Below are 26,219 nucleotides of genomic sequence, written 5' to 3'. Positions count from 1 at the left end.
GCAGGCTGGCGCGAGGGCATGCATCACGAGGCGAGCCACGTACCGCGCGTACCCGCCGACTCGATCGCGTCCATCCGCAATGTGATCCTCGAGTCGTCTTCGGTGCGCGAGGCCGTCGCGGCCAAGGCGGCAGCCAACCCGAAGCTTTCTCGGCACGAGATCGAGGCCGAGGCGCTCTCGATTCTGAACCGCATGGCGTCCAACATTGACTACTCGGCCGCGCGCAAGGCGGGCTGGCTCCTCCGCAAGGTTTCTCTCTCCATTTCCATATAGACAGATCGCCCAATGATGGCGTCGCAGGTGTGGCGTCACATGTACGACAAGATCGTGGTAGACGAAGCCGGCCTTGAGGCGATCCGCAACCTCGTCAAGGTCCGCGAAGGTCCGCTCGTACTCATCCCGACGCACCGCTCGTACATGGACTTTCTCATGATGACGTACCTCTTCTTTGCGTACAACATCCCGATCCCGTTTGTGCTCGCGGGCGAAGACTTTCTCAATATGGGGTATGCACGTACGCGTGTCTCGCCGTCCTTGACGCGCTGTGCGTAGTGCGATCTCGGACCTGCTGCGCAAGGGTGGCGCGTTCTTTATCCGCCGGTCCTTCAAGAACGACCCATTGTACTCGGCCATCTTTACCGAGTACACGCAGGTAGCTCTCGACAAGAAATATCGACACTTATGCTTGTCTAGTACTTGCTCGGGAAGGGCCACACGGTCGAGTTCTTCCTCGAGGGCACGCGCAGCCGCAGCGGCAAGCAACTGCGCCCTCAGTTTGGCATGCTCTCGACGATCGTCAAGAGCTTTGAATCGGGCCGCGTCAAGAACGTTCGTCGCTCGTTCCTCATCTGAGTCCATGGGCTGAGGTCTGTTGCTGTAGATTCATATCGTGCCTGTCACCATCGACTATGACAAGCCCGTGGAGCTTGGCGTGCACCAGAAGGAGATGCTCGGTGAAGGCAAGATCAAGGAGGTACTTTTTGCTCGTACGCCCTCATTTTGCAATCCGATGTCGTAGTCGCTCGGCGCGCTCCTCAAGTCGGCGCATGTCTTGCGCAAGGACTTTGGGTCGATCTCGGTGCAGTTTGCGCCCGCGATCCACGTCAAGGAGTTTGTGGCCGCCCACGCCAAAGCCGACGTCCGTGACTCGGTGACGAACGAACCGATCTCGCTCGTGACGGACCTCGCGTACGCAGTGACCGAGTCGCTCGTGCAAAAAGCCACGTGCACGCCGACGCACCTCGTCGCAACGATCCTCCTCCTCTTCCGCAACGGCATCTCCAAGTCAGTGCACAGGTCGTTCGCACTCGACTCTAAAACATGGGATGCGTAGGGAGCAGCTCGTGGCCCAAACCGATTGGCTCCGGTCGCAGGTCGTGCAGCGTGGCGGCAGAGTGCTGAGCTGCCAAGGTCGCAGCCGCGTCGCCATTGTCGAGCGGTGCGTCGTTTTGCTTTGGTGACGACTCTAATTCTATTGGGCGTAGGGCGCTGGCGCTGCTGGAAGAGTTTGTCGTTTGGCGCCGGAAGGACCTCGTCGAGCCTGCCATCACCAACGTACGGTCGATGGACGATCGACGCGTTCTTGATGTCTCTGTGTAGCGCGACCAGTACCAAAACATGATTGGGCTCGGCTACTACCGCAACAAGGTACTTCACTGGTTCAACGAAGAAGGCGTTTTGGCCTGCGCCTACCAAGCGCTCGCCGCCAACGGCAGCAGCGAGGTATGTTTACCTGCGCGCCCAACACAACCGCTGCACAATGCGCAGGGCGTGCCCACCAAAGAACTGCTCGACAGCGCCGTCTTCTTGCATGAAATGCTCTCGATCGAGTTTGTCTCCAAGTACTACGCGGACGGCCGAGCTACCCTCGAAAAGACACTCGCTGGCATGGAAGAGCGCGGTATCTTTGCGTCGACGTACGTTAGACATATAATGTTGTTTTCGGCTCAATCGCGCTGTAGGGTCCACACGATGACGCCGACGCCGACGAGCCAGTCGATTCAAACGCTCTTGTGTGCGGCGATTTGGCCCTTCATCGACAGGTGCGCCGTCGATTGATAACGAGTCGTCATCCGCACATACTAGCTACTGGGTCGCGGTCGCGAGTTTGCTCGTGCTCAAGTCGGGCGACGGTATGTCGCCGAGCGACCTCGTACGCCGCATGCAGTGGCTCGCCGAGACGGTATCGCGTGATGCGTCGTTTTCCGAGGGTGACGTACATTAGATGTACCACGAACGCATCATTGCGCACTATGAGGCGTGCTCGCTCGAGACGCTCCAGAACGCACTCGCGATCCTCGAGCGCTGGAGCGTCGTGCACATGGTCCAAGAGCCCGCCAAGACTCGCGGGGCCACGCCGCGGACCCTCGTTCTCCTCACGGCGCGCTACCACGACGTACATTCATATGACACGATGCGTGGTACTGATCGCGACTAGGGCAAGGAACTCGACGTGCTGGCGCGGCGCCTCGCGACCTTCCGCAAGGTGCCGCTGGGCGGTCCCAAGTCGATGGACATTGCAGACCTCCTCGCCGAGATCCCGGGCCTCGCCAAGCTCTGAGCATACAACAGCGTTTACTAGAATATTAATTTCTTGCGATTGAAGCGCATGGGATTTGTCTGGGCGGGGGTTCCGTGTCGGTTTCAATCAGTTGACTTTGCGATGGGAACACGAACGCTCGAGGAGCTCATGCCCGAGCTCGGGACTGCGTTCGCGGTGCAGGAGGCATCGCTCTACCGCTGCGTCTCGGCCATGTCGAGCTCGATCGTTCGCGCCGAGGACGAGGCGCGCCAAAAGGTGAGCGCGAATGAGATCCAAGCACTGCGCCTTAAAGTCCGCGACACGATGGACTACGTCAACGAGGCCAAGAAAACGATGCAGAGCCTCGAGCGCTCCATGGAGGCTCTCTCGGCTGAGATCGAGAGCCTCAAGCGCGAGAACGTCGAGAAGGATCGGGCGATTGAAGCCCTCCAAGACGACCTTGAGGACGCGCGGAACTCGCACGAAGACCAACTTGTCGAGCTTGACAAAAAGTTTGAGTTCATTTCCAAGGTCAAGATGGAGCAGAAGGACGTCATCAAACGCCTCGAGAAGCAGGAGAAGGCGTCTGTCGACATGCGCTACGGTATCACAATGCTCTCCAAATCCATCAATGACGAAGGCCACGACGAGAGTAATCAAAAACGTTTGCGTTGACCTCGCTTGAATCACGCTCTGGGTCTGTAGACGGCGGCATCGCTCCTGTTTCGCTCGACTCCAAGCTCGATGTCATCGCGTCCGTGCTCAGCAAGCCGCAGCGCGGGACCCTCTCGAGTGACCCGCTACCGCGCATTGCGCTGCCAACCCACGTGGATACCATTTTACGGACGGACCGTAGTAGCATTCGCAGCAACAACGACGCCTCGCGACCATCCAGTGCCGCCGAGAACGTGCTGCGACCCCTCGGCGGTGATATCTCGACGAGGGCATCGACGCCAGGATCCAACCGCTCCGGCGCATCAAAGCTCCGCGCAGCGACCGTCTCAGGGTATGAAGCACTTGTCCATAATGTCGTATCGGTCGGCAAAGACAGTGTGCCGCCGACTGAGCCTTCCACGGGTGCGACAGCGGTCCTTGTTCCAAACACAAAGCCGGTCGCGAATGCGGAGGCACCGTCAGTGGCATTATCGACCGAAGAAAATCCGGAATATCAAGAAACAGATATTGAGAGCGAGGCCCCACCCCCACCGGTCCCAGCAGCGATTGCCGATACAGTCGCCACCCAAAGCGAAGCTGAGAGTCCCAGAACACTCGTCGACAAACCAGCGTCTACTTCCGAGTCCAGTCGGACAACCGGTCCAGATTCAATCGCCCAGGGGGGTGGCGAGCCTTCGACTGAGGCTTTGAAAGAGAGCTCTGGGTCGATCGAGACGGTGCCTTCTCTCGAGCCCAACGCTATTGAAGCAACGCCGCAAGGTTTTGTCCGCCCTCCGTTAGGACGACGGCTGAGTATGAGTGAGCGTCTTTCCCATGGCAACCTCATCCAGAGCATGATCCGCGAGGACTCTGTGTCAAGGGACCTTGAAGCGATTGGTGCTGCGCCGCCAAGCAGCGGCTACGAGACCGCATCAGAGAAGCCATATTCGGATAGCATCTCAGAAGACCCCAAAAACCCAGCGTATTACCGAGTGCTTTGGCGCTGGGCCATCTGCCATGTCGTCGCCATGATGCGTATTCACGTACTATTGCTTTGAGTAGAGAAGCCTATATAAAAATGTGTGTCTAGGGTTTGGCGGGCGCCAACAAGCTCCTGACATCGACCGCGCAGCCCACGGTGGCATGTCGGGTCCGAAACGTGGAGGCGGCGCTCGAGACGATGCAGACCGAGGTCAGCAAGGTCGAGGCCAACACGATTGTCGTGCAGGACCTCCATCGACTCGTCGAGACGCTGCAAACGACGGTCAAGAGTCAGCAGGCAGCGCTCGGGATGCTCCAGCAGGCCCAGCTTCAGCTCCAAAAAACGCAACTCGATCAAATGAGCGACGTCGACGCCAAACTCGCGTGCGTTGCCTACATGATCTTGCTGTTCTTACTACAGAATATCATTGATAGTGCTTTGGGTACCGGTGCTACGTTGGAGCTGCCGACAGTCGACGATGACGAGCCTGAAGTGCCGATGGTGTCGATGGAGACATTCGTTCCTGTACAGGAAGCTGTTATCCGTCTCGGTTCGTTCAATGCAGTAACCCTGGGAGTCAATGTGCTGTGTATTTAGAGCTCGCAATTGCCAAGCTCGACCCGCTCACAAGAACCGTTGAAGAGCACTGCAAATCTAGTGACAAGAGCTTCCAATCACTGACAGCCGCCCAGGATCGGCTTTTACATGCCTTGGAGCGCGAGGTCGAGCGCGCAACAGAAGAGCTCCGAAAAAAGGCTGTGGAGCTTAAGGGCGGTGTCGACGCGGTCGCCGAGTCGTCGCAAAGTACGGCGCAACGACTCTATCGGCTCGTTCATTTTCTCGGTGACGCACTGCACCTCACGTTGGGGAGTGACTTGGATGCCAACACCAACTTGCTCTCGGGTGTCCACGGTACATTGCGTGATATCACGCGCAATACCAACAAAGGAACAGTGCTAGCGGCTAAATTGCGCCACGATATTTCAGGGCTTCACCACAAGTTGAGTGCTTGGAGCCAAGTGCATCCTGGGTCACCTATCGACGAAGCCATAGTCAAACTTGACGGTGGCATGCGAGGTATAGCGCAGTTGTTTCCGATGTGTTGTAGTGAGAGACCGTAGGTATTGACGATGCCAAGGACAAGGACATGGAGCGACATGTGCATGGAATACTACCAGCGCTGCACGCGATCTTTCACGGCCTCAACGAGTCCGGCAAAGAGCCCGCGTTGACTCGCGTTGCCCAAGAGTTGCTTCTGCAAGCCCAAGCCTACGTCTCCATCGCTCCTGTGCATGTGCGGATGCAAGGCATTCAAGTCACGTTTGCGACTCACGACAAAGTAGACAAAGGTGTGTCTGCTGCGGATGCAAACGACCTAAACCCTTGAGCCTAGAGCTGCGTGCAACCGCATCCGAGCACGCGACGGCGCTCACCGCTTTGGAACAACTCCAAACAGTGATCAAGGCTATCGGCATCAAGCTCGACTACGTCGTCAACAACACTCAGGTACACCAACACCAGGCTTAGTGCCACTCCACACACATCCCCGTAGACGATGATCATCGAAGACGATCTCAAGAGCGTCGTGAATCAGCTTAACGCCGAGCGGACGCAAGTGCGCGAGCAGCTAGAGCTAGCGATTCGCGAAGTCGGTGACCTAGCAGCCGAGCGCGAAGAATCTATCGAGCACGAGGTTGGATGGAGCATGCTTCGACACGCTGCAACGCTACCCGATAGATGTCGTCGCTTGTAACTCGGCTTGGGTCCAAACCCGACCGCCAAGAGCTCTCACGCGCGAATCAAGCTCTGCAAGACGGTTTGAGCACATTGCGTCGTCATTGCTCACACGCACGCACGTGTAGAGATTAGTCGCCTCGCACAGTCGACCGCCTCGGTCGACGACGTCAACGAACTCGCGTCGTGCGTGCGTCTCAAGCCCGACGTTGCCCAGATTCAGCGGTGCGCGGATCCGCTTGTGCTGTTTTCAAACGGCGCTCTCTAGATTTGTCAACAAGCGCCTTGCTACGCTCCAGACGCGATCGAGCGAGAACCATGATGCGCCGCTGCTCAGTTCGATGCCCGTGCGCTGCCTCTCGTGCCAAAACACTGTGCACGTCACAGATGAGGCGCTGCAAAGGCCATCTCGGGACATTGTGGTACCCTTCTCGGCGTCGTCCGTCCGGCACGCGCAAAAGCAGCGCATGGAGCTCTTTGCGAAAGGTAGTGCCGGTGAGAAACGCTCGAGCAAAAAATGCCAATAGCGACATAACTGCGGCGAACGCTTGTAATTGGACGTCATTCGTTGTATGCAATTCCTCTTGATGGCAGGAAAGCAAACAAATGACCACATGATATGACAAACTCATGTTCCGTCCATCTTGAGATAAGCCGCCAAACCAGCATATTGGCGGTTTTGCAAACCAAGTCAATCGTCAAGATGGACCAAGTCGCAGATCTAGCGCAGAGCATCGCCACGGCCCGCGAGCTCTGCCTCGTGGGGGAGTACGCGAAGGGCGCACCCCTCTTTCGCGACTGCGTGCGTATGGCAATGTACATGCGCCGCGTGCATTCGTCACCAGAGATGAGGCCGCTCCTCGACGCATTCGTTGCGAGTACCAAGCGCGAGTACGCTGCGATTCACCGTTACATGACAACACTTGCTTTGCTGAAGCGCACAGAAGCTCTTCCGACAATCAGCGCACGACCAAGAGCCCTTGAGCGCCTCGCGTACACTTACTCGTCGCCACTGCAATCGCCGGCCACCCTGTCTAGAAAGCGGCGGCGGTCCATTATCGAGCTTGCAACCACGAAGCGTCTCAAGCACGTACGTCGAGAGATGTTCGTGTGTTCTCGTCCCATGGCGTGCCTCTAGAGCGATACCGAAAGCGACGAGGACGGCAGCAGCGCCGAGGTTGCATCGGCTCCATGGACTTCCCGATGCGTGCTCATGTAAGCTTAGCCAACACCGTTGCAGTGTTTTTGCTGTACGAGTCGAGTGTACCCTTAAGGAAATTATTCGTGATTGGGTTGGTGCTGGTCGAGATGGTGGCGGTTCTAGATATTGACGGTGATCGCGTTGGTATCTTTCGAAGGTCCGACTAAATAGGCGAAACGCACTGCTCCTATGGACGACGAGGAGCTGCCGCCGATGCTCGACTCGCTCGCCAAGCTCGAAATTTCGATTCGTCCCCAGTCGGTACCCACGTGGATCAACAGCGACGAGCACCATGCACCGAAAGCATCGTCCTTCCCGTCGCGCACGACGCATGGCGACGATACGCTCGCGTCGTCCGTGCGCCCGCGTGCCCCGATCCTTCCGCTGCCCAAACAGACTGCAGATCCCGAAATTCGACCACGTGCCAAGCGTATGACAAGCTTCAAGCGGTACGTACTCGATACCTTGGCGTGCATTTATACTGTCGCGCACAACAGCAAGATCAAGCAGTCTCTGACCGAGTCGCTCAAGTCACTCGAGTCGTTTGGGCGCACGAACCTCGGTCGCGAGCTTGGCCACAAGCACGCAATCATGCAGACGGTTGTGGACCCTGAGGGTACGATGCCCCTCTCCGCACAGAAGGTGTATTCTCGGCATTCATGTAGGCAATGTTCACTTTGTCAATATTGATGGGCTCGACGACAGCTTCGACAGCTTGAGCATCGACGACGACGAGTGGAAGCCGTTCGGGCGCAAGATGGAGCCAATTGAGACGCCAACGGGCCGGGTCTTCGGCGGCCCATCGGCTTGCTTCGACATCCCCGAGCTGCCGCGAGGCCAGCGTTGTGTCTTTAATATTCTCTCCACCTGGTGCAGTGGCGGCTTCTGGATGCTTCGCATAACTCATCCTTGGACGTAGGGGCGACCCTTACTACGGTACTGCCCTCTTTTCAAGTGTGTTTTGGGTGCTCATGACGTGCTGCCTCCGTGGTGCCCAGTCGGCCTCATGGGCATCGAGGTGCCGTTTCCATTGAAGCACTCTGATAGAGTGCTGTCCTAGATATTCGACCACACTGGCCACCTTGTCCGCCTTTCGGTCTGGTTTCATTAACGCCGCTGTCGTATCATTGCATTGCGGACGTAGGACGTAGACAAGCAACTGTCGGCTGACCCAGCGGACTTGAACGTCAATTCGCCAACGACGCAGGACCCCCGCACAATTGACAAGATCGTGGACGGCCACAACTACACGTGTGACGAGCTCCATGCTTGGCTTGCCCCTTTTGAGCGCGGTGTGTGTGTATTATCTGTTTGGTGGATCACTGCAACAGCAAAACACAGGACAAAATCACTACATCTACATGGACTTCGACTACCCGGTCTCGATTGCGATGATGCGCATCTGGAACTACAACACAACACGCATCCACTCGTACCGAGGCGCACGCTACATGGAAATCTCCGTTGATGGCCGCTTTATCTTCAAGGGCGACATCAAACGCGCAGTCGGCGCCGTCGACTCGATGGTCGATCGCGATTTCCGCATGTGAGACTAAATGTTTTCTTAATGGCGTAGGAGGCGTGCTGCGAGTGCATTCTTTTTACGCGGAATCCTTCCATCCTCCAAGTAATTGAAAAATACGAGCAGAAGGAAGTCGAAGCGACGCCCCGAACGCTGGCACCCGCAACGGAGGGACCCGAGAAACGCCATCTGAGCTGGTGGGAGCAAGATATTCCCGCCGAACGCCCCAAGACCGGCGGTCGTATTCTTCCCCGACTCGCGATGGACTTATGCATTGCAATTAGACAAACGGGGGCGACAAAAGGATGTGCTCGCGATGCCAACAAGCACAAGTGGACTGTGCGAGCCGTCATCCGGGGTGCGACACGACTGCAACTGGGAACTCTGGACGAATGGCGTCGATGATAGGTGCGCACGTTTGCCCCGGCGCCAGCGCTCTCACCATTTCGGCCCCGTACAGCCCCGATTGCGCGGGAGCAAGGCGCAGATCGTCCTGTCACGTGTCAAGAGATCAAACTCTTCATCAAAGGCAATTGGGGTGACCCCGCGGAAGTGGGGCTCACAGGCCTCGAGATTCTCGACGACAATTTCGACCCGATCCCGATCGATGCGAACTGCCTCCTCCCACCGAGCGTGCTCGTGCTTATTTCGCGCAACAACATCTCGATTGACGCTGACGACATGTGGCTTACGCCCCTCGCGACAGAGCCGTTGATTGTGATCAACTTTGGCCTGCGCATCTCTGTCGGAGCTCTCAAGATTTGGAATTACAACGCATCGCTCGAGGACTCGTACAAAGGTATGCATCCCCTAAAGTTGCATCGAGTCTCAAGACACGCAGGTGTCAAGCGTCTGGCTATTATGATGGATGGTGACTGGATGTCCCCGCCCGAAGGTTTCTTGATTCGAAAGGCTCCTGGTAAATAGATGCAAATACGTTTTGAGCCGCTAACTCGAGCGCCGTAGGCAACTCAAATTTCGACTTTGGCCAGTTTGTACAGCCCAAGTCGGCGCACCACGCGTCCTCCACCGTGCTCACACGATCAATTGGCGGCGACTTTTTCCAGACTGAGCCGTTCGCGCACACGCCGCCACCGACAGCCGACCCCAAGCGCATGAGCAGCCAACGTGCGGTGGCGCCACGTCATGAGACGCCCGAATCCAAAACCGCCAGTGTATGCAACGTCACCGAAATGCGATGCTTGATGCTAGACTCATAGAGCGCGATGCCCAAGATCGACGAAACGCTGCTATGTCAGCAGTACCACACGCCGCTTTTTCCATGCGGCTGCATCGTCAAGATCGTCATCATGTCGACGTGGGGCGACCCGTTTTACGTTGGCCTCAACGGCCTAGCTCTCTACGATGCGCAAAATATGGCCGTGTCAATTGGCGAGGACCAGATTCAGGCCGTGCCTCGCGACATCAATGTTCTTCCCGAGAGCAAGGACGCCGACGTGCGCACGCTCGATAAGCTCTACGACGGCATCAACAACACGTATGACGACTGCCACATGTGGCTCACGCCGTTCAACTATTCGTCCGAGAGCGTCAAGATCTTTATCTTCTTTGACGAGCCCATCGTGCTTTCCAAGCTCATGCTCTGGAACTACAGCAAGACTCCATCCCGCGGGGTGCGAGCTTCTTCCGTGCTATGCCTCAAAACGACGATATCCTGTAGGTGCGCGAGTTTGAGGTCATGATAGACGACGTGCTTATATACCACGGCGTGTTGCGGAAGGCCCAAGAGTGCACGGACTCCGACCTCGTGCGCAATGTACTTTGTCGAGATTGTTGTTGATGATTGTTCGGGTAGCGACGACGCGCGAGCCATGGCGCGACGAGCCGGCGCAAGACTCACGTGCCGGACATGGCGACGAGTGTCCTTTTTACCAACGACGCGGACGTGCTCGAGGCCGAGAGCGACGCGGGCCACGTGTACGTGCCCGAGGAAGAGTGCGAGACGACGTTCATTGACAACAGCCACGTGCTTCCCGCGGGCGAGCAGCTGCCAACGCGTCCGCCGACGAGCGCCGGTCCGACTTGGAAATAGCCTCGGAACAAGCTCTTGTTATCAGAAGTCCCAACTTCAACCAGAACGGTCGCCGGAGACGGGAGGATCCATGTTGCAGTGTGACGAAGGTCCAACCCGGCAGCGAGGCGAGCATCATAGAAACCGCCTTCGCTGCTTTGTTTTGCGAGCTTGTGTGGCCAACAATCGACTCTGGCGCAAGTGGATACACTGGGAAAGATGGGTGGCGTTTTTTGGGTGCCCCGCGGACCCCCCTTTGTACCCGAGATATGTGATTCATATCCAAAGACCATGTACTGACTGCAGCGTCTTGGGTGCTCGAGGGAAAGAGGATGTGCACTTTATGCGACATGGCTTGAAATGCCCTACTGCGTACCTGTTGTCTCGTAAACCCACTCTTTCCAGCCTATCATACGCCGTGACATACTTGTCTGGGGCAATTAAGATTTTAAATCTTTCAAAACCATCACAATCCAATTTGCCATGGCGGCCGAACTTACCCACGAGTTTCTAAACGAATCCTTCGAGGCCTTTGAGGCCGAGCCGCGCTTCAAGCTCGCGCGCAATACGGTCACGTCCACAGAGTGGGGCCCGGCGCTCATGGACCGCAGCCACGTCCAGTCGCTCAACCACGTCTTCTCCAAGCGCCTTCCCGATGCCAAGATCTGCAACCAAAAAAGCTCGGGGCGTTGCTGGTTGTTTGCCTGCTCGACGCTCATGCGCCGCGCGCTTCAGAAGAAGTACAACCTTGACCCGGACTTCGAGCTCTCGCAAACGTACCTCTTCTTCTGGGTATTGTTGTCCGTGTTCCATATACAGGAAAGGCCCAGCGCTCAAACGATATCTTGGAGTAGGACAAGCTCGAGAAGTGCAACTGGTGCCTTGAAAACGTCATTGCGACGGCGGATGAGCCCGTTGACTCGCGTCTTGTGCAGTACATCCTCACGGACCCGACGTGCGATGGTTCGTCTCCCATCGACAGCAAACCTCGGTGTTGAAGAGTTGTTTGCGTAGGTGGCCAGTGGGAGATGATTGTCAACGTCGTCGAGAAGTACGGCGTCGTCCCTAAGAACGTCTACGGCGAGTTCATCTCGTCGGAGCTCTCGGCGCACCTCAACGTCTTTCTCAAGTCCAAGTTGCGCGAGTTCGCCGAGGAGCTGCGTTCGCTCCACGCGTCCGGCATCGAGATCGAGTCGATCCGCGCGCGCAAGGCCGAGATGATGCAAGTCATCCATCGCATCTTGATCATCCACTTGGGCACGCCGCCGACCAAGTTTGACTTCAGCGTCCAGGACAAGGAGAAGAAGCACGTGTACTTCCCCGACTTGACGCCGCAAGCGTTCTACGCCGAGCACGTGCCCGTGAAGGTGTCTGAAATGGTCAGCATTGTCAACGACCCACGCCACGACTATGACATTACGATGACGGTCGACAAGCTCGGCAACGTTGTCGGCGGCAAGCGTGTATTCTACATCAACACGCCCATCGATGCCCTCTGGAAGTACGCCAAGACCACAATCGATAACGACCTCCCCGTGTGGTTTGGCTGCGATGTCGGCAAAGCCAGCAGCTTGAAGAAGCTCGGCATCATGAGCACGAAGCTCTACGACTTTGACTTGGCTTTCGGCACGACGCTCGGCCAGGATAAGGCCGGCCGCCTCCGTCACAAGGAAAGCGAGATGACGCATGCGATGGTCTTCACGGGCTACAACGTCAAGCCTGACGAGGAGAAGCCTGACAAGTGGCGTGTGGAGAATAGCTGGGGCACGGAGCGCGGTGACAGCGGCTACGATGTCATGACGGCCGACTGGTTCGACGAGCACATGTACCAGGTCGTCGTTGACAAGGCGTCGCTGACGCCTGAGCATCTTGCGCTTCTCGAGGCCAACGACCCCATCGTTTTGCCCGCGTGGGACCCGATGGGCAGCTTGGCTTAAGCTTGTGGAAGCAATCATATACTCGGTGTGGCGCTGTCATTATCAACTTGATGATCACGCTAGCGGCACATAATCTTGTTTACGACCTCGGGTTGAGATACGGCCGAGGAGAACACCGGCGAGCAGCGTGGTGGCGAAGAGCACACAGTAAAGTTGAAGAGGTGACAGTGACATCATCGAAGATGGCGTCGCTGCCGAGCCTGACGCGGCCAAGCGCGATGCATTGACCGTGATGTCGTCAGTCGAGTCGCGGACCAGCAATGTGTCTGCTGTGCTCGTCGACGAAAATTGCCGGAGCCCGTAGATAGACCCGCCATATGTTGCATTGCGGCGCCAGACGAGGTCTTCCATCGCAATGTCCGGCACGGCGTACGAGCAGTCGGCTTCGATGCCGAGGTTGTTAATGCCACGCACGATTTTGAAAAAACCGTTCTCGCCCCAGTAGCTACATAGTTGCACCGTTGGGTGAGAACGCTTGTGGTATATTGGTACATACGTGCCCCACGAGTTGCGCGCGTGCCAAAACTTAAGACCTGTTGCCACGTCGACGCCGTACCCGACAATCTCAACGTCATGGTCCAGGTCCGTGAAGTTGGTGTGATCCTTGTACACGCCGCGCGTGTAGTTTGTTGTAAAGTCGACGTTGGCAGCAATCGCGCATGTGATCGGCCCGTTCTGAAGCTCCCGAAGCATTGCGTCTTCCCCCGCAAACGACCCGAACGACGTAGCCCGGTACCGAATCACCTTGGTCACAGGGAAGCACACTGGCGTGCTCGGACTCTCGTTCGTATACATGCAACTACCGTATCGAGTCAGCATTAGAAGCCCCATTGATGCGTGTACTCGATGCAATAGCCTTCGGGAGGGCATGTTCCGTTCGTCCATGTGTATTTGGTGTGGTCCGTCGCGTTGTACGGCAGGCACGTCTCGTCTGGCAGGCCATAGTTGCGCATGAATTCGTACACGTCGGTCGGCTCGCCGCCGTTGCAGCCGTCGGAAAAGCCATGTCCCGGTGCGCAATTAAGGAAGCTCTGACGCCCGAGCATGACATCTGGGCCCGTGAACCCGCGCTTGTGATGCAGGATCTTGATCCGGTCCTGCACAGCGGAGAGTGTACCGTGAAGGTAGCAAGCACCACAGTACGCGGGCACGTGCTGGTTCCATGACGGTGTGCAGAAACCACGCTCACACCAGTCAAGCGACGGCGGCAGTAATGATGTATCGATGGTTGGCGTCGCATGCACCATAGAGCGGCTGCGGCTTGTTCGCTTGCAGTGGCAGAGTGCATGGGCTCCCATGGCTAGCAGCAGGAGGGTGAGAAGCGCTCGGAATTGCTGCATGTTGCGCCGTGTTCCGGGGAGCTGCGCAAATTGCGAAATGGTCGTCGCCGTGGCAGACTTCAGAGTTGACTGAAAGTTTGTATGGATTGGCACGAAAACGGAAGATTCGATCTTGATGCGCGACTACGGTTGGTTCAATTTGGGCGAATCAGCGTCGTGGGCCTGGACAACTTGCCACGAAACGTCCACGTTTCAGCCAATCCAGAACAAGAAGGTCGACGGAGCGGTGGTTACACTTCAGGATTGCACCGACGGAAGCCACGCGAAGACCATGGAAGCGACGCACACAGGACTCCTCGACAGCTTTCGCACGGGGAAGCGCCGACTCATCCAACAAGTGCTTACAAAGCTCGGCCAAGCCGAAACCTCAGACGATCACGAGTACCAGATTCTGCGTGACCGCCACCTCGAGCTCCTCAACGACGTGGAAACCCTTGTCGTGAGCATGAAAAGCTTTGCTGCCAATCTCATCGGTACGCGGTCAAGTCATGCGAGGTCGGTATCACTGCAACCTCTATGATATAGCGCTGGGACACGGGTGCAACTCGCTCGGTGGCAGCGTGGCCTCGGTGCGCAGCACAGTGACGGGTGACAACAACCGAACGCACTCGTCTTCGTCGTTGCAACTTGGAGGAGACACAGGCACCTTTGCCATCTCGATGGCAAACGTCGATACGAAGGCCCGCGACTTGGCGGTACTTACGCTTACCGTACTGTGTTCCATCTCGCGACATGGCCGTATTAGAACATGACTCTGTCTACCGCAATGGCGTCGTCCCTTCAAAAGATGCTCGTGGACCTTCATGAGTTCAAGGTTCGCTCAGCAGCATCGTGTTCATATAGGTCTACTAAATAACTTGCATACGTAGAGGGAAATGGACAAGCGCGAAAACCTCAAACTCGACTACGACTCGGCCCGCCGAAAGGTCCGCAATGAGCTCAGTGTTTTCAAATGTTGCGCCCACAAGTGTCATTTCGTGAGATAGCTCCAGAAGGCACGAGGCCAGCAACAAGCTCAAGACATTATGCGGCGCGATGCTAAGGTATGCCGTAGCTTGGTCGGCGCGCGTCACCTTGTCGTTTTTGCTTAGCTCAAGCAAGCGGCGCAGGCACTGGATATCACTACGAGAACCATTATGAAGAAGATGGCGCAGTATGAGGCACTCCGCCCGACGCTCTTCCAAGTCGAGCTCGATGCATTTCGACAACTCCAAATGACTTTTTTCCAGTCGTGCGTCGAGGCCTTCAATGCACCTACACCCGCATCCGCCCACGCGGTACATTCGCCCATGCAGATCGAAATAGCTCGACAGAACGCTTTGCTAGGACGCCAAGGCAGACGAAATCTCCCAAGCGGAGGCCGTCTCGTTCAGCCCGTGGGGGTGATATCTGCATCATCAAGACAATTCAGCAAATAGCTTACTCGACGTGCAATGCTGATATATATATTGTCATTCGATTCGTCGTCTCTTCCCAAAAATGCGCAAGAAATCCGTGTGACAGAAAAAACGACTAAACCGAAGAGTACGGACTAACTAGTACCATCCGGATATCTGCGTATGACGAGGAAGGAGCGCACGGTCGGCGGCCACTACCAGCTCGGGCTCGAGATCGGGAAGGGTGGGTTTGGCACCGTCTTCAGCGCGCTGGACCTGCGCAATGGCAAGAGCGTCGCGATCAAGCAGGTATCGCTTATCGACATGGCCAAGGAGGAGCTCGCAGCCATCGAGTCCGAGATCAACCTGCTCCGGAAGCTGCACCATGAGAACATCGTCAAGTACTACAACACGATCAAGGAGGACGATTACCTCTACATCATCCTCGAGTACATGGAGAATGGCTCCCTCGCACAGTTCATGAAGAAGTTCGGCACGCTCTCCGAGACGCTTGTCGCGATGTACATCACGCAGGTGCTCCGCGGCCTCGCGTATCTCCATGCGCAGGTACCTCAGCACTCTTCTCGGGGCCCCATACGGTACTATGCATTAGGGCGTGCTACACCGCGACGTTAAGGGTGCCAACATCCTCACGACCAAGGACGGGCTCGTCAAGATCGCTGACTTTGGCGTCGCGATTAAGCTCAACGAAGCGCAAAAATCCAACTCGGTCGTTGGCTCGCCCTACTGGAGTACGTCTTCATATTTCCAGAGATCGCAGACACGATGCGTGGTTATGTGCAGTGGCCCCCGAAGTGATCGAGATGGCCGGGTGGTCCTCGGCGTCCGATATCTGGTGCTCAGTCTTGTTTTGAATTATGCTCACCGACATGTAGGAGCGTTGGCTGTACCATTATTGAGCTCCTGACGCAAAAGCCACCGTATTTCGACTTGGCGCCAATGGCTGCGCTTTTTCGCATCGTTCAGGACGACCATCCGCCCCTACCCAAAAACATTTCGCCCGTGCGGTTGATGTTGAGCACTGCCCTACGTTTACACTCTATCTAGGCGCTTCACGACTTCATCATGAAGTGCTTTATGAAGGAGCCGAGACTCCGGCTTTCGGCTGACGAACTTCTCTTGCACCCGTGGGTTTCCCAGATCCCGCGCAACAAAGTCGAGCAGGTGAGCCCTCTCTCTAGCACAATGCTGCTCATCTGTGATCTAGAGCACGCAAGAGGTTCAAGAGAACGTGACATCGACCGATGACCGCGCGGCGGTGCTCAATACGATTCGTATGTATGACAGCTACACGCGTGACTCGTCACAGTCAGCGCTCGAGTCCATGAAAGAAGATGAAGACGACGAGAACTGGGACAATGACCTCGAAGAGCCTGCTGCACCACTACGTCTTCCGGTAGCATCTAAAACTGTGGTGTCCAAGCCCAAGGATATCGTTGACGCACAACTCCGCGCGCTCCATGGTGACATGGAGTCGCGTCAGCGAAGTGGCTCCGCCCTGACGCCACAAGCCTTCCAGCTGGGTCCGGACGATGCCGCGGATCCGTTTTGGGATGACGACGATGAGGCAACGGAAGATAAAAAGACGCAGTCGTTGTACGGCTCGATGGTGCTTCCGTCGCTTGACCCCGATGCAACCAAGCTCGACCGGTTCCGCGAGGGCAAGGAAGATGCGTTAGACGGTCTTGAAGCCACGAAAGAAAGCGAAGCACAAGCCTTTTTGCGCCTTCGGCTCTCCTCCTCTCTGCCAGACGTACGTACTCTTGAGATGCACGAAAATATTACTCTAACCTATGTTGCCCCACGTAGGACAACACGATGGATGGCTTTAGTGACAATCCATTCGACGACCCATGTACAAATTCGTGATGAAGGCACGCATATCCAATTCTTATGATTCTTATAGTTTTCGATACGTCTGCAAGGGACACGACGTACAAGGCGACGGCCCGCGTCGTGGAGCTTCTCTCTCTCCTCGACCCTAGCATGGAGGACCGCGTTATCTTGGACGCGTGTCAGCAGCTCGTAGGGCAATGTTGTCAGTGTAGTGCTTACTATCGGCGCGTAGCACGACCTTTGCCGAGAGAACCCAAGCCTGCGCCAAGAGCTCGTGTCGCAACCCGGTGTGATGCCAAACATCATGGAAGCGCTCGAAATGAAAAAGCGCGGCATTCTCGTCGCCGTTCTCAAAGTCGTCAACATGGTACGAGCTATTTTGTACTGGGCGATTGAATAAGCGGTCGACAGCTCGTACTCGACAACAAAAAGTTTCTGGAGAATCTTGCGCTCGTTGGGCTCATTCCTGTCGTCGTCAAGCTCGTCGAGCTCCACGGCGGGGTACGATTCATTCAATACACTTTCAGCAACATTGTCATCGTAGGCCCAGCCATCGTCGGACACGACAGCTCTTGTGCGCATCCAAGTCGCCACCTTTGTCCAGCAAAGCTGTGCTACGAGCTCGCTGACGCTGCAAATGTTTATTGCTTGCGGCGGACTTCCTGTGCTCACAGACTTTTTGAGCATTCACGAGCTCGCGCTGCAGCGAATTGCGATTCAGGGCATCGTCAGTGTCTTTACGCTCCAGGTACCGTTATTTGCTCGGTCTAATGTCGTTTATATGTGCCGGCGTGTAGACGATCCCAAAGAACGATACATGCCGACTCTTCGTCAAGGTTGGCCTCCTCCGACGGCTCATCCTTGTCTACAACCAAATGATTCTGACAACCGTACAAGAGTGCAAGAGCTTGACATGCGAAGCCACATATTCGTGGAACGAGCTGCACCAAGTCTGCGATATTTTGCTTCTCTTTTCGCAAGGCGACGTCGTCGTGAAGGAGCACATGTGCGAAATGGCCGTTCTTGAAGGTGCAAAGTCAATCTACTCGATCGCACCGTGACATAGGGCATAGGTCTGCTCTATTCGCTGAACCCGGGCTACGACGTTGCGAACGAGCCGCAGTACGCTACAGCGATGGTCAAAGTGCTCAAGTGTATTCGCAATTTGAGCATGGAACCCAACACGCTTGAGAATCTCGACCGAGCGGGGACGATCCCGACCCTTGTGCACGTGCTCCATGACGAGTCCTCTCCCCAGATCAAGGTACGTCTCGAGCCATTGCATTAGGCATCCTTGAACCAAGCGCGTAGGACATTCAAAACGTCGTGCTTCACGCCATGTTTTACCTCTGTCGCATCAACCGCAATCGCCAGACGCACGTACGACATGCGAGTCGTTGTATACCTCAAATTCTTCCGTCTAGGCGGCGCAAGCAGGCTTAATTCCGTTCTTGCAGCGCGTGACGCTGACGCGCAGTCCTCTAAAACAGTTTGTACTGCCCATCATCTGTGACATGGCTCATGCGTCGGCAACGGCCCGCGAACACCTCTGGTGCGCACTCGTTCGTTAGCCCTGCATGATTTACGGGTCGTCTTAGGGCCTGCGATGGTGTCACGTTCTTTCTCACGCTTCTCAGCGACAAGTTTTGGCAAATTGACGCCATGAAGGCCATCGCAACGTGGCTGGTCCACGACACGGTGCCGTTTGGCTTCTTATATGAGACATGTAATGAGCCTGCACGTATAGGTTAATGTCGAGAGCATGCTCCTGGCGCCGGCGCACATTCAGCTGCTAGTTACTTGCTTTCGCAGCGCTGAGCAGCAGTTTGAGAACCTCTTGGAGTCGCTTCTCGAGATCCTCTCTCGCTCCGTGCGTCTCAATCAAGCGCTGGGTCGATCGAGTCTCTTTGTGATGGAGATTCTGTACCGGCTAAGCTACCCCAAGCCGTTTGTGCGCAAGAACCTGCTCAAGATGCTCAAGTGCATCTTCGAATCGCATACCGCGCCGGTCCAGTTCGTCCTCGAGTACAACCTCCACCCGACCATCCACGCTCTAGCGCAAGAAAACAACCAGATTTTGATCCAAGAGATTGCGTCGCAGCTGCTCCAGACGATCCTCGTCACTGCCGCCGTGTATTAATTCATACTGCTCGTGATACGAAAGAGGTGTGCCTCTGTGTTCATGACATAGCGTTGCAAAAGCGGTAGGACGGCCGTCGTGTCGGCAAAGAGCAAGTAAAAGTACTTGAGCGTCTCGGCGAGGAAGAAGCTCTCCATGATTCCATGCGTAGAACGGGGCGTTTTGAGGTGGAGCCGATGGACTGTTGCGTAGCCGCCCGTCGTCAACTGGCCATACACACGTGAGCACGCAGAAGGAGATGCAACGAACGACGTACACGTGCGTGTGTCTCGAAAGCTTGAAAAATTTCGCGACCCCACTCGCGGTACACTTCGTCGCCCGTTGTGTGGTAGAGCAGCATGAGGCTTTCGACGACCTCGGGTCGCAGTGCGTGGACATTAGACGGGTCGTCAATCGGCCAGAAAAAGTCGGGTGCTTCAAAGTACGGGCGAGCATTTGGGTCATTGTGCTTGAAACGCTGGCGCGTCGGGGGCACGACCTTCACTTCGCCTTCGACGTCGAAATAGACCACTTCCGGTGCGAATCCACTTGGCGTTTCGTGGTACATCTACATGTGCTTGCTTCTCGAGATGCAAGCGGCCATAATGCGGAGGGTACCATGTAGCACGTGCGCATGAGGTCCTTGGCGAGGTCATGGTGCCAGGATGGCATACCGTGTAGGGCGCCGAGAGCTAGCATACCTGGCACAAAACACGAGAGGTGGTCCATCTTGGCATGGAACGACCGCGTGTTATCAGCACGTAGCACCGAGCTGCCAAGGATTGTAAGCTTTCCGGGGCCTTTGGCCGTGCGGATAAGCTCCGTCCGCATCGAAGAGATCGAGGTCTCGTAAGCATCTTTAAAACGGTCGTCTTGCTTGTCAGTGAAAAGCCACTGCTTGAGGAGGTACTCATAATAGCTGTCACCATCGGCGCCGAACGAAATGTCGCTTTCTTCGTGAACCCTGCGTCACGTGCCATCATGGGACGTAGATCATGCAAGCATAGGACGTACCCGCCCCACTCAGAGTCGACGCCAACAGGCACCAGTCCGTCTGGGAAGCGGTTCGTCATTTCGTAGAGCAACTACAATGGAGATCAGGAGAATTTTGAAGAAAAGACAACGATGCGAACTTGATCCATGACAACGTCCACCGCTTTGCGGTACTTTTGGTTGCAAGTGAGTTGTGTCAAGTACTGGAACTCGAGCTGAAGCGTGCCTACTTCGGCGAGCGTTGTAGCAACCACTGCTCCGCTCTTCCCGTTCTATGTGCATTCGGTGACGATTTTGCAAAATAGATAAAAAACGTACGAAGAGCGTCAACAATGGGTGTGGAAACCCCGACGGTGTCTGTGTAAATGCGTGGCTTAGTCGCTGTCCGAGGGCATCGGCCGCAGAAAGTAGTTCATGTTGGCCTACGCCGTGCTCGCAATAATCCTAGTACATGGACAGCAGAGTACCTGAGAGATGATAAGCTGACAAGAGTCCGCCGAGAACGCGAATTGTTGTCTCAAAGACACTGACTGTGCCACCATGAGCGAGCTTGGACGGAAAGACGTCTCGGACCCAACGCACGCTTTCATCAAACTCTGTGCGCATGCCCATGATGTAGAGCGTATCAAGCGCGTCAATAAGGGTAATTCCGAGGTTGTGCTCGTTCCACGCATGTCCAGACTTGGACCGCGAGTCGAAAACGTCGTGCCCGTAGGCGTGGTCGCGGTACGCCTGCCACGCCCATCGTGTCGCGTTCACCACGCGCACTTGATCGACATTGGTGCTTGGACGCAAGAAAGTGGTATCGTGGCTGCTCGATGCTATGTCGTGATGGTCTTTGCTGCAGCGCTTGATATACTGACGCAGGTGGAGCGGCATCGAATCGATGCCAAGCCGCTCCTGGATGTGATCGGGCAGCGGGAGTTTGCCCGTCACGATGACGTGCAGGGAGACGCCGACGATGAGAAGCGTAAGCAAGGCCAAACTGATGCTCCGCCGATGTGTCGGTGCTGTCGCGGCCTCATGGACTTGGTGCGATGGCAAGCGCACGGCACGGTGCCGGAGATCGCCCATGCTAGTTGGCGTGCGGTTAGTCAACTGATACAGGGCTAGGGAAAAAAGGAGATTGAGCCAATCAACGACATGACCAAATATCTGCGACCAATCGCAGCGAGAGGGCAAGATGCAAGGCAGGTGGCAGGGCGCGATTGCGGTCGTCGTGCTCGCATACGTAGCCGCCATTGCCTATTTCTACCACATCGAGACGGCAGTGAACCCGATGGGCGTGACAAAGGAAATCATCAAGGCTGGCCATGGCCCCACGCCGACGAAGGGCGCGACGGTCACCGTGCATTGCACCGGCTACGGCAAAGACCGCGACCTGAGCCAGAAGTTCTGGAGCACCAAGGACGCCGGCCAGCAGCCATTCACGTTTCAGGTCGGCATGGGCAGCGTCATCCGTGGCTGGGATGAAGGTGTCCTCGGTATGGCCTTGGGCGAGGTCGCGCGCTTGACGTGCTCGCCTGACTACGCTTACGGTGCCCGTGGTTTCCCTGCGTGGGGCATTCAACCCGACTCGGTGCTCGTCTTCGAAATCGAGGTGCTCCAGATTCAGTAATCTAGTGCTATAAATCTTGCGCCTAAAGCATTCATTGTGCACATAGCTGTTTCTTATTATCATGGTTTTTATTATTCCATCATGCAGGAAGGTGGAGCGACTTGGTTAGGCTACCGGCGAGGTCGGGCCGGAACTTGGCCAAGCTCTCGCGAAGGTACACAACGTCGTCGCGAAGCGCACGCAAGCAAGGACTCGACTACGTGGGTACTCATTGTACATAATGCGGCACTGTACATTATTCTCCGTACCAGTGCGAGACGAATTTCGGGGCTTTCGATCGGGGGTTTGTATTTGGTGTCGCAATGGCGCGGGTTGTATTTCTTGAGCTCTGTACTAAGTTTTTCCTAGTACGTAACACAGTTAAGTACCAGCGATAAGTCTCAATTGATTATCCCACCTGAATTGCGCGCAGTTGCTTCTCTTGGGTCTCCAGCCACTGAAGCGTCAGCATGCTGGCCTGGATATACGTGCATGATCAATCACCGTATTTGAACTAGAACTGTGCCATGGTGTGTGTACCTTCATAAGGCTTGTTGGGCGGCCAAGAATTGTAATTTTGGCTCCGATGTGGAGATCCCATGCCTCTAGCGGCTTGCCGTCGCGGCCATTGATGTGCGAGATTGTGTACACGTGCTCTGAGTTACCGAGGACAAACTAAAATATCATGTGAAATAGAGACTGTGGAAAGGATCCCTCTACCTGGAAGTGTTTGGTGCGAATGGAAAAGTAAATATCGGCACAGCGCTTCTCTGGCGCGCCGTCACGCGTCTCGTGCCACCACGCATGGAAGCAAAGAATGTCGAGTTGGTCGATGCTACGCAAATCAAGGTCACACCAGACAAATGTGAAGATGCGAAAGGGTACAATTTGGACTTTGGCTGGCGGTGGATATCGGCGGCGCGTTCAAACACCTCTTTGGGAATTTGAATGTGCGGTGCGTTCGGCACGAGGCCTGCCAACGGGAATTCTTCTTGCTGCGTGTTCGTGGTGAAGTCGTAGAAATAGCTCTCGTTGTTGTCTCGACGGAACTCGAGCCATGCGCTGGCGCCGGCACGCAGTCCGTCATTGCGTCGGTGAGCATGAATCTGATTGCGGAAGTACTCATCTGCAGGGTGCTCACGCTGAACAACTCCACTGAGCTCGTTCATATAGAGCGGTGCGCCTGCATACGGGACGGTATCTGAGCGTTCGTCTTCGTCTGCCGTGTCGTCGATCTCGATCCAGTTCGGCGGCAATGGCGTCTCGACAGCTTGCTTTATAAGGGGCAGGAGTTCGGGCGTCTCAGAAAGGTTGACATTGTAGTACTTGGCCATGTTGAGAAGATCAAGGGGTAGAATGATGCGACCAGTCGTCGTAGCGTTGGCTTTGGACATCGTTGGTCGTTTCTGGAGTGCTGTGAATGAGTTTTGTGTTCAAGTGCCTATATATATGTACCAGATACTGGTAGGCGGATTATTTTTACTTGGCGAAAACGCTTGGCTCCATCATTTTGCCCACATTCGCTGCAGCAAGAATATACCTGGCAGACGTTAATGGGCTTTTGAACTACGAGTACTTAATAGCACCGTGGGGGATAACGAAGTCGCGGCAAATCAAGCGCGGCAAATTCGCCTGCGCAATTTCGAGAGCCAACAACCGACTCGTCAAGGTTGATAATGCCGCTATTGACATCGCCCTTGTCCCATGATGGAGCTCGAAATTTGAAGCAAGTGCTCGCCAAGCTAGCGTGGCATCTACTGGTCGCGAGTAAGTTCAAGTTGAAGTGTGCGGCTTCGGACGTCGATGTCAACTTTGGCAATATTCTCGAGTGCTGCGCCCGTCACTGCTTCGCCTTACACCCAGACTTTCTCGCGCAGAAGTCAATTCTGGAAGAGAGGATTAAAGCCGTGGGTCACATTTGTTTGCTCCTTTTCCGAGAACTACTGCGCCAACAAGTCTCCTCGCACAACCCGCTTTTTGTGTGCAAAGAGATGCCTTGCGTATTGACGGGAATGCTTTGTTGAACCCAGCGAGTTGAACCCAATCGAGCCATGTTGGCGAGCGGCCAAGCGCTTCACCCGATTTCACTGCGACTACTAGTTCATAGGCCTTCAAGCGTGCGTCCTCAGAAGCCTCCACAACGTCCCCTCACTTCAATTCGCAAGTTCTTTCGCCTATGCTTCATTCACTCCTACAGCTACGACTACAAGCTAACCAAGTTTGAGCACAAGAAGTACGAGAGAGTGTACGAGAGCCATCGGCGCATCCCGGAGTCGATTTTACTTTCATGGGCAAAATTCGGCGATTTTGTTGGGACCAGGGTGAAATGCGTGCACCATACAATTGTATAGTACAGGAGAAGCTTAGGGATGGCGCACAGGACGATTGTGTTTGATTCACTCTAAGCAAACTTGAGCCTGGGACACGCGCCTTGACCACGAATGGAAGAATGAAGCATAACAATCCTCCCGTGCGTCGTCCCCCAAGCTCTAACAGTTGTGGCACAAAGAACAAAACCTCGCGCTGCCGGGATGAGGAACGCATGCTCACGATTGGCTATATTTCTGCCAATGAAATTGTTGGAGTAAAACGAGGGCACAAAAACGCAAATGCGCCGCGTCGAGTCCCATGCAGTGGTTCCGACGGTCGGTGTCGCCTTGCCATTGAAGAGCCGCAGTGCCGGTGTCGCTGAGCGACGGAAGCCTCTACACCGCTTTGTTGTGACCGACGCACCAGAGGACCCGGAGCTTCTGTTTAGCCCGCGCAATGCCGAGGAGCCAACGTCAACCAACGTCGACGTGCCACGAAGGATACTTGACACAGGCCGGACGCGCCCCGGCAAGATGGAGCAGAAAGGTCGGTTTACCATCATTGATCTCGTGCCAACGTCACCAGCGTCGGAGTTGCCGTCTGCCATGATGTCCTACGGCGACAAAGACCAACCCTGTGGGCCAGCAGAGTCCAAAGACATGGCCAGAGCAGAGCCCAAGGTCCACTTCAGAGTGCAAGCCAAAGGTGAAGTGACTGAAGACAGTATTGCAAAAGATACACCGTTGGCGCAAGTCTCGACCACTATGACATCGATGTCCATGGAGCCCTCCAGTGCGACCAAGGAGACAAATCTCAAAGGTGTGTGCTCGATCTTCAGATTCACTACGGCCCACAAGATTCACTGTATCGGTATATACGTAGCTTATGGAGCGCCAGCTCGCGATGCCCCGTCAGAGGCGGCGATGGGGAAGATCATGCAAGAACTCGTGATAGAGTCTTCAAAGCACCGGTCGCTCCTCGTTGAGATGCTTACAACCAACAGTGAGCTTCTTCACGAGCTCAAGCAACTTCAGAGTCACCAAAGCGGCTCGAACTCCACGGATCTTGCGGCTGAGGTCGCACGACTCACGGATGCGGTTGCTGTGCTTACACGGGAAAATCAGCGGCTGGAGCAGAAAAGCGCAGCGCTTGAAATTCGGCTTCAGAACCAGGTGACTGTCAGCAATGATTTGCGCTGCGAGCTGAAGACGTTGACGACCTACACGGAGTCACTCGTGCAACAATTGGACGCTGCTACATGCGCGAAGACAACAACGCCATTAGCGATCCTCGCGACTACTGGACCTCCGCTACCGTCGTCGTGCGATTTTCAACGCGATGACCAAGCCTGCTCTCCGGTGGTTGAAGTCGTCCCATCTGGACAGGCCGAGGACTCGGGGCTAAGTCGCCGAAACTCGTCAGCGACAGCGGGCTCTGAGGCGCTTGAGCGGATGTTGCTGTCCGAAACGATGCACTTGATGTCAACGACTTCAGCGAGCATGGTCCGGTCCAGCACAAGTCCAGAGCCACTGCACCATCTCGCACGGCGTGCCAGCGCAGGCCTTTTTGAGGGTCTCATGCCACTTCGAGGCACTCAGACGCAATTTGGTCCAATTGCAGTCGGAAGCAATCGACATCGCGTGAGCAATGCGATGGGACTGCCTCTCAACTCGATGCATTTGTCGCATGCGCTTCCACCAAACCAACCCGGCGATCCATCACGGGCCATATTGCCAAGTCCATCGACACCCTTCGCACTTGGATCTGTGTCGCGTTCAAGCAACCCATTGGCTCAAGCCCCGGCAGCTCTGCGACATTACGGTACGCAACCAAGGTGCCCACTTGATGCAAGTACCATGATTGGGGGGCTTGCTTCCAACATGGCACGCTCAAGTCCAACCACATATGCCTCGAAACACAAGGGCAATGCGTCCTACAGCTTCACCGACGTCCCTGCCACATCGTTGGTGTAACATGAATACAATGCACTAGCTTCATCACCGGCGGGTACCTTGCTTATCTCTTCGGCCAAAGCGATGTACTA

At 55.6% G+C, this 26,219-nt stretch overlaps 12 protein-coding genes across 13 annotated transcripts; 9 read left to right on the top strand and 3 right to left on the bottom strand.

Annotated features, from left to right (window-relative positions):
- The first annotated feature begins 8 nt into the window (after positions 1-8).
- SDRG_13713 lies at positions 9-2,560 on the top strand. Of its 2 annotated transcripts, XM_008619810.1 has the most exons (12): positions 9-249; positions 301-506; positions 553-652; positions 694-828; positions 881-973; positions 1,019-1,284; positions 1,334-1,438; positions 1,485-1,554; positions 1,600-2,042; positions 2,086-2,182; positions 2,225-2,395; positions 2,438-2,560. In XM_008619810.1, exons 1-12 carry the CDS (start codon positions 19-21, stop codon positions 2,558-2,560), a joined length of 2,040 nt encoding a protein of 679 aa, XP_008618032.1. In that variant the 5' UTR covers positions 9-18. The 2 variants fall into 2 exon arrangements, with proteins under 2 accessions (XP_008618032.1, XP_008618031.1); XM_008619809.1 differs by lacking the exons at positions 2,086-2,182; positions 2,225-2,395; positions 2,438-2,560 and having other exon boundaries at positions 19-249; positions 1,600-1,916; positions 1,962-2,076.
- A 102-nt stretch (positions 2,561-2,662) lies between these two features.
- SDRG_13712 (hypothetical protein) lies at positions 2,663-3,587 on the top strand (the record flags this gene model as incomplete). Its single annotated transcript, XM_008619808.1, has 3 exons — positions 2,663-3,173; positions 3,227-3,527; positions 3,569-3,587. 3 exons carry the CDS (start codon positions 2,663-2,665, stop codon positions 3,585-3,587), a joined length of 831 nt encoding a protein of 276 aa, XP_008618030.1.
- Positions 3,588-3,881: 294 nt separating this feature from the next.
- Positions 3,882-6,469, top strand: SDRG_13711 (hypothetical protein). Its single transcript, XM_008619807.1, has 10 exons — positions 3,882-4,218; positions 4,266-4,564; positions 4,816-5,069; positions 5,112-5,234; positions 5,279-5,506; positions 5,551-5,663; positions 5,710-5,850; positions 5,895-5,973; positions 6,020-6,116; positions 6,160-6,469. Exons 1-10 carry the CDS (start codon positions 3,991-3,993, stop codon positions 6,416-6,418), a joined length of 1,821 nt encoding a protein of 606 aa, XP_008618029.1. The 5' UTR covers positions 3,882-3,990; the 3' UTR covers positions 6,419-6,469.
- A 753-nt stretch (positions 6,470-7,222) lies between these two features.
- SDRG_13710 (hypothetical protein) lies at positions 7,223-10,763 on the top strand. The gene is made up of 16 exons (XM_008619806.1): positions 7,223-7,541; positions 7,590-7,708; positions 7,758-7,962; positions 8,012-8,028; positions 8,091-8,110; positions 8,153-8,188; positions 8,237-8,384; positions 8,434-8,618; positions 8,669-8,852; positions 8,899-8,972; positions 9,023-9,413; positions 9,456-9,533; positions 9,581-9,789; positions 9,835-10,248; positions 10,296-10,382; positions 10,431-10,763. The coding sequence occupies exons 1-16, from the start codon at positions 7,282-7,284 to the stop codon at positions 10,665-10,667; spliced, it is 2,664 nt and encodes an 887-aa protein (XP_008618028.1). The 5' UTR covers positions 7,223-7,281; the 3' UTR covers positions 10,668-10,763.
- A 366-nt stretch (positions 10,764-11,129) lies between these two features.
- On the top strand, positions 11,130-12,583 carry SDRG_13709 (hypothetical protein; the record flags this gene model as incomplete). Its single annotated transcript, XM_008619805.1, has 3 exons — positions 11,130-11,438; positions 11,501-11,609; positions 11,661-12,583. 3 exons carry the CDS (start codon positions 11,130-11,132, stop codon positions 12,581-12,583), a joined length of 1,341 nt encoding a protein of 446 aa, XP_008618027.1.
- A 10-nt stretch (positions 12,584-12,593) lies between these two features.
- On the bottom strand, positions 12,594-13,981 carry SDRG_13708 (hypothetical protein). Its single transcript, XM_008619804.1, has 3 exons — positions 13,427-13,981; positions 13,080-13,382; positions 12,594-13,028 (listed from the first exon to the last, which is right to left on the bottom strand). Exons 1-3 carry the CDS (start codon positions 13,921-13,923, stop codon positions 12,638-12,640), a joined length of 1,191 nt encoding a protein of 396 aa, XP_008618026.1. The 5' UTR covers positions 13,924-13,981; the 3' UTR covers positions 12,594-12,637.
- A 165-nt stretch (positions 13,982-14,146) lies between these two features.
- Positions 14,147-15,401, top strand: SDRG_13707 (hypothetical protein). Its single transcript, XM_008619803.1, has 7 exons — positions 14,147-14,396; positions 14,449-14,618; positions 14,669-14,737; positions 14,793-14,849; positions 14,910-14,966; positions 15,015-15,200; positions 15,250-15,401. Exons 1-7 carry the CDS (start codon positions 14,195-14,197, stop codon positions 15,307-15,309), a joined length of 801 nt encoding a protein of 266 aa, XP_008618025.1. The 5' UTR covers positions 14,147-14,194; the 3' UTR covers positions 15,310-15,401.
- An 81-nt stretch (positions 15,402-15,482) lies between these two features.
- Positions 15,483-19,296, top strand: SDRG_13706 (STE/STE11/CDC15 protein kinase; the record flags this gene model as incomplete). The annotated part of the gene is made up of 17 exons (XM_008619802.1): positions 15,483-15,866; positions 15,913-16,051; positions 16,104-16,155; positions 16,196-16,322; positions 16,368-16,484; positions 16,528-17,073; positions 17,130-17,175; positions 17,227-17,345; positions 17,389-17,523; positions 17,568-17,657; positions 17,701-17,904; positions 17,954-18,185; positions 18,230-18,420; positions 18,468-18,536; positions 18,581-18,708; positions 18,755-18,854; positions 18,904-19,296. 17 exons carry the CDS (start codon positions 15,483-15,485, stop codon positions 19,294-19,296), a joined length of 3,072 nt encoding a protein of 1,023 aa, XP_008618024.1.
- On the bottom strand, positions 19,232-21,382 carry SDRG_13705 (hypothetical protein). The gene is made up of 7 exons (XM_008619801.1): positions 20,736-21,382; positions 20,587-20,690; positions 20,409-20,540; positions 20,290-20,360; positions 19,894-20,239; positions 19,553-19,843; positions 19,232-19,502 (listed from the first exon to the last, which is right to left on the bottom strand). The coding sequence occupies exons 1-7, from the start codon at positions 21,340-21,342 to the stop codon at positions 19,293-19,295; spliced, it is 1,761 nt and encodes a 586-aa protein (XP_008618023.1). The 5' UTR covers positions 21,343-21,382; the 3' UTR covers positions 19,232-19,292.
- Positions 21,383-21,425: 43 nt separating this feature from the next.
- Positions 21,426-21,948, top strand: SDRG_13704 (peptidyl-prolyl isomerase FKBP12). Its single transcript, XM_008619800.1, has one exon. It carries the CDS (start codon positions 21,452-21,454, stop codon positions 21,884-21,886), a length of 435 nt encoding a protein of 144 aa, XP_008618022.1. The 5' UTR covers positions 21,426-21,451; the 3' UTR covers positions 21,887-21,948.
- A 17-nt stretch (positions 21,949-21,965) lies between these two features.
- On the bottom strand, positions 21,966-23,259 carry SDRG_13703 (hypothetical protein; the record flags this gene model as incomplete). Its single annotated transcript, XM_008619799.1, has 6 exons — positions 21,966-22,082; positions 22,135-22,230; positions 22,284-22,343; positions 22,406-22,540; positions 22,586-22,700; positions 22,751-23,259. 6 exons carry the CDS (start codon positions 23,257-23,259, stop codon positions 21,966-21,968), a joined length of 1,032 nt encoding a protein of 343 aa, XP_008618021.1.
- A 1,215-nt stretch (positions 23,260-24,474) lies between these two features.
- On the top strand, positions 24,475-25,819 carry SDRG_13702 (hypothetical protein; the record flags this gene model as incomplete). The annotated part of the gene is made up of 2 exons (XM_008619798.1): positions 24,475-24,785; positions 25,774-25,819. The coding sequence occupies 2 exons, from the start codon at positions 24,475-24,477 to the stop codon at positions 25,817-25,819; spliced, it is 357 nt and encodes a 118-aa protein (XP_008618020.1).
- Between the last annotated feature and the right edge of the window lie 400 nt (positions 25,820-26,219).

This window comes from Saprolegnia diclina (genome assembly GCF_000281045.1).
Source record: "Saprolegnia diclina VS20 unplaced genomic scaffold supercont1.62, whole genome shotgun sequence".
Classification (NCBI taxonomy): domain Eukaryota; phylum Oomycota; class Saprolegniomycetes; order Saprolegniales; family Saprolegniaceae; genus Saprolegnia; species Saprolegnia diclina.
This window is presented reverse-complemented; position numbering and strand designations above follow the sequence as displayed.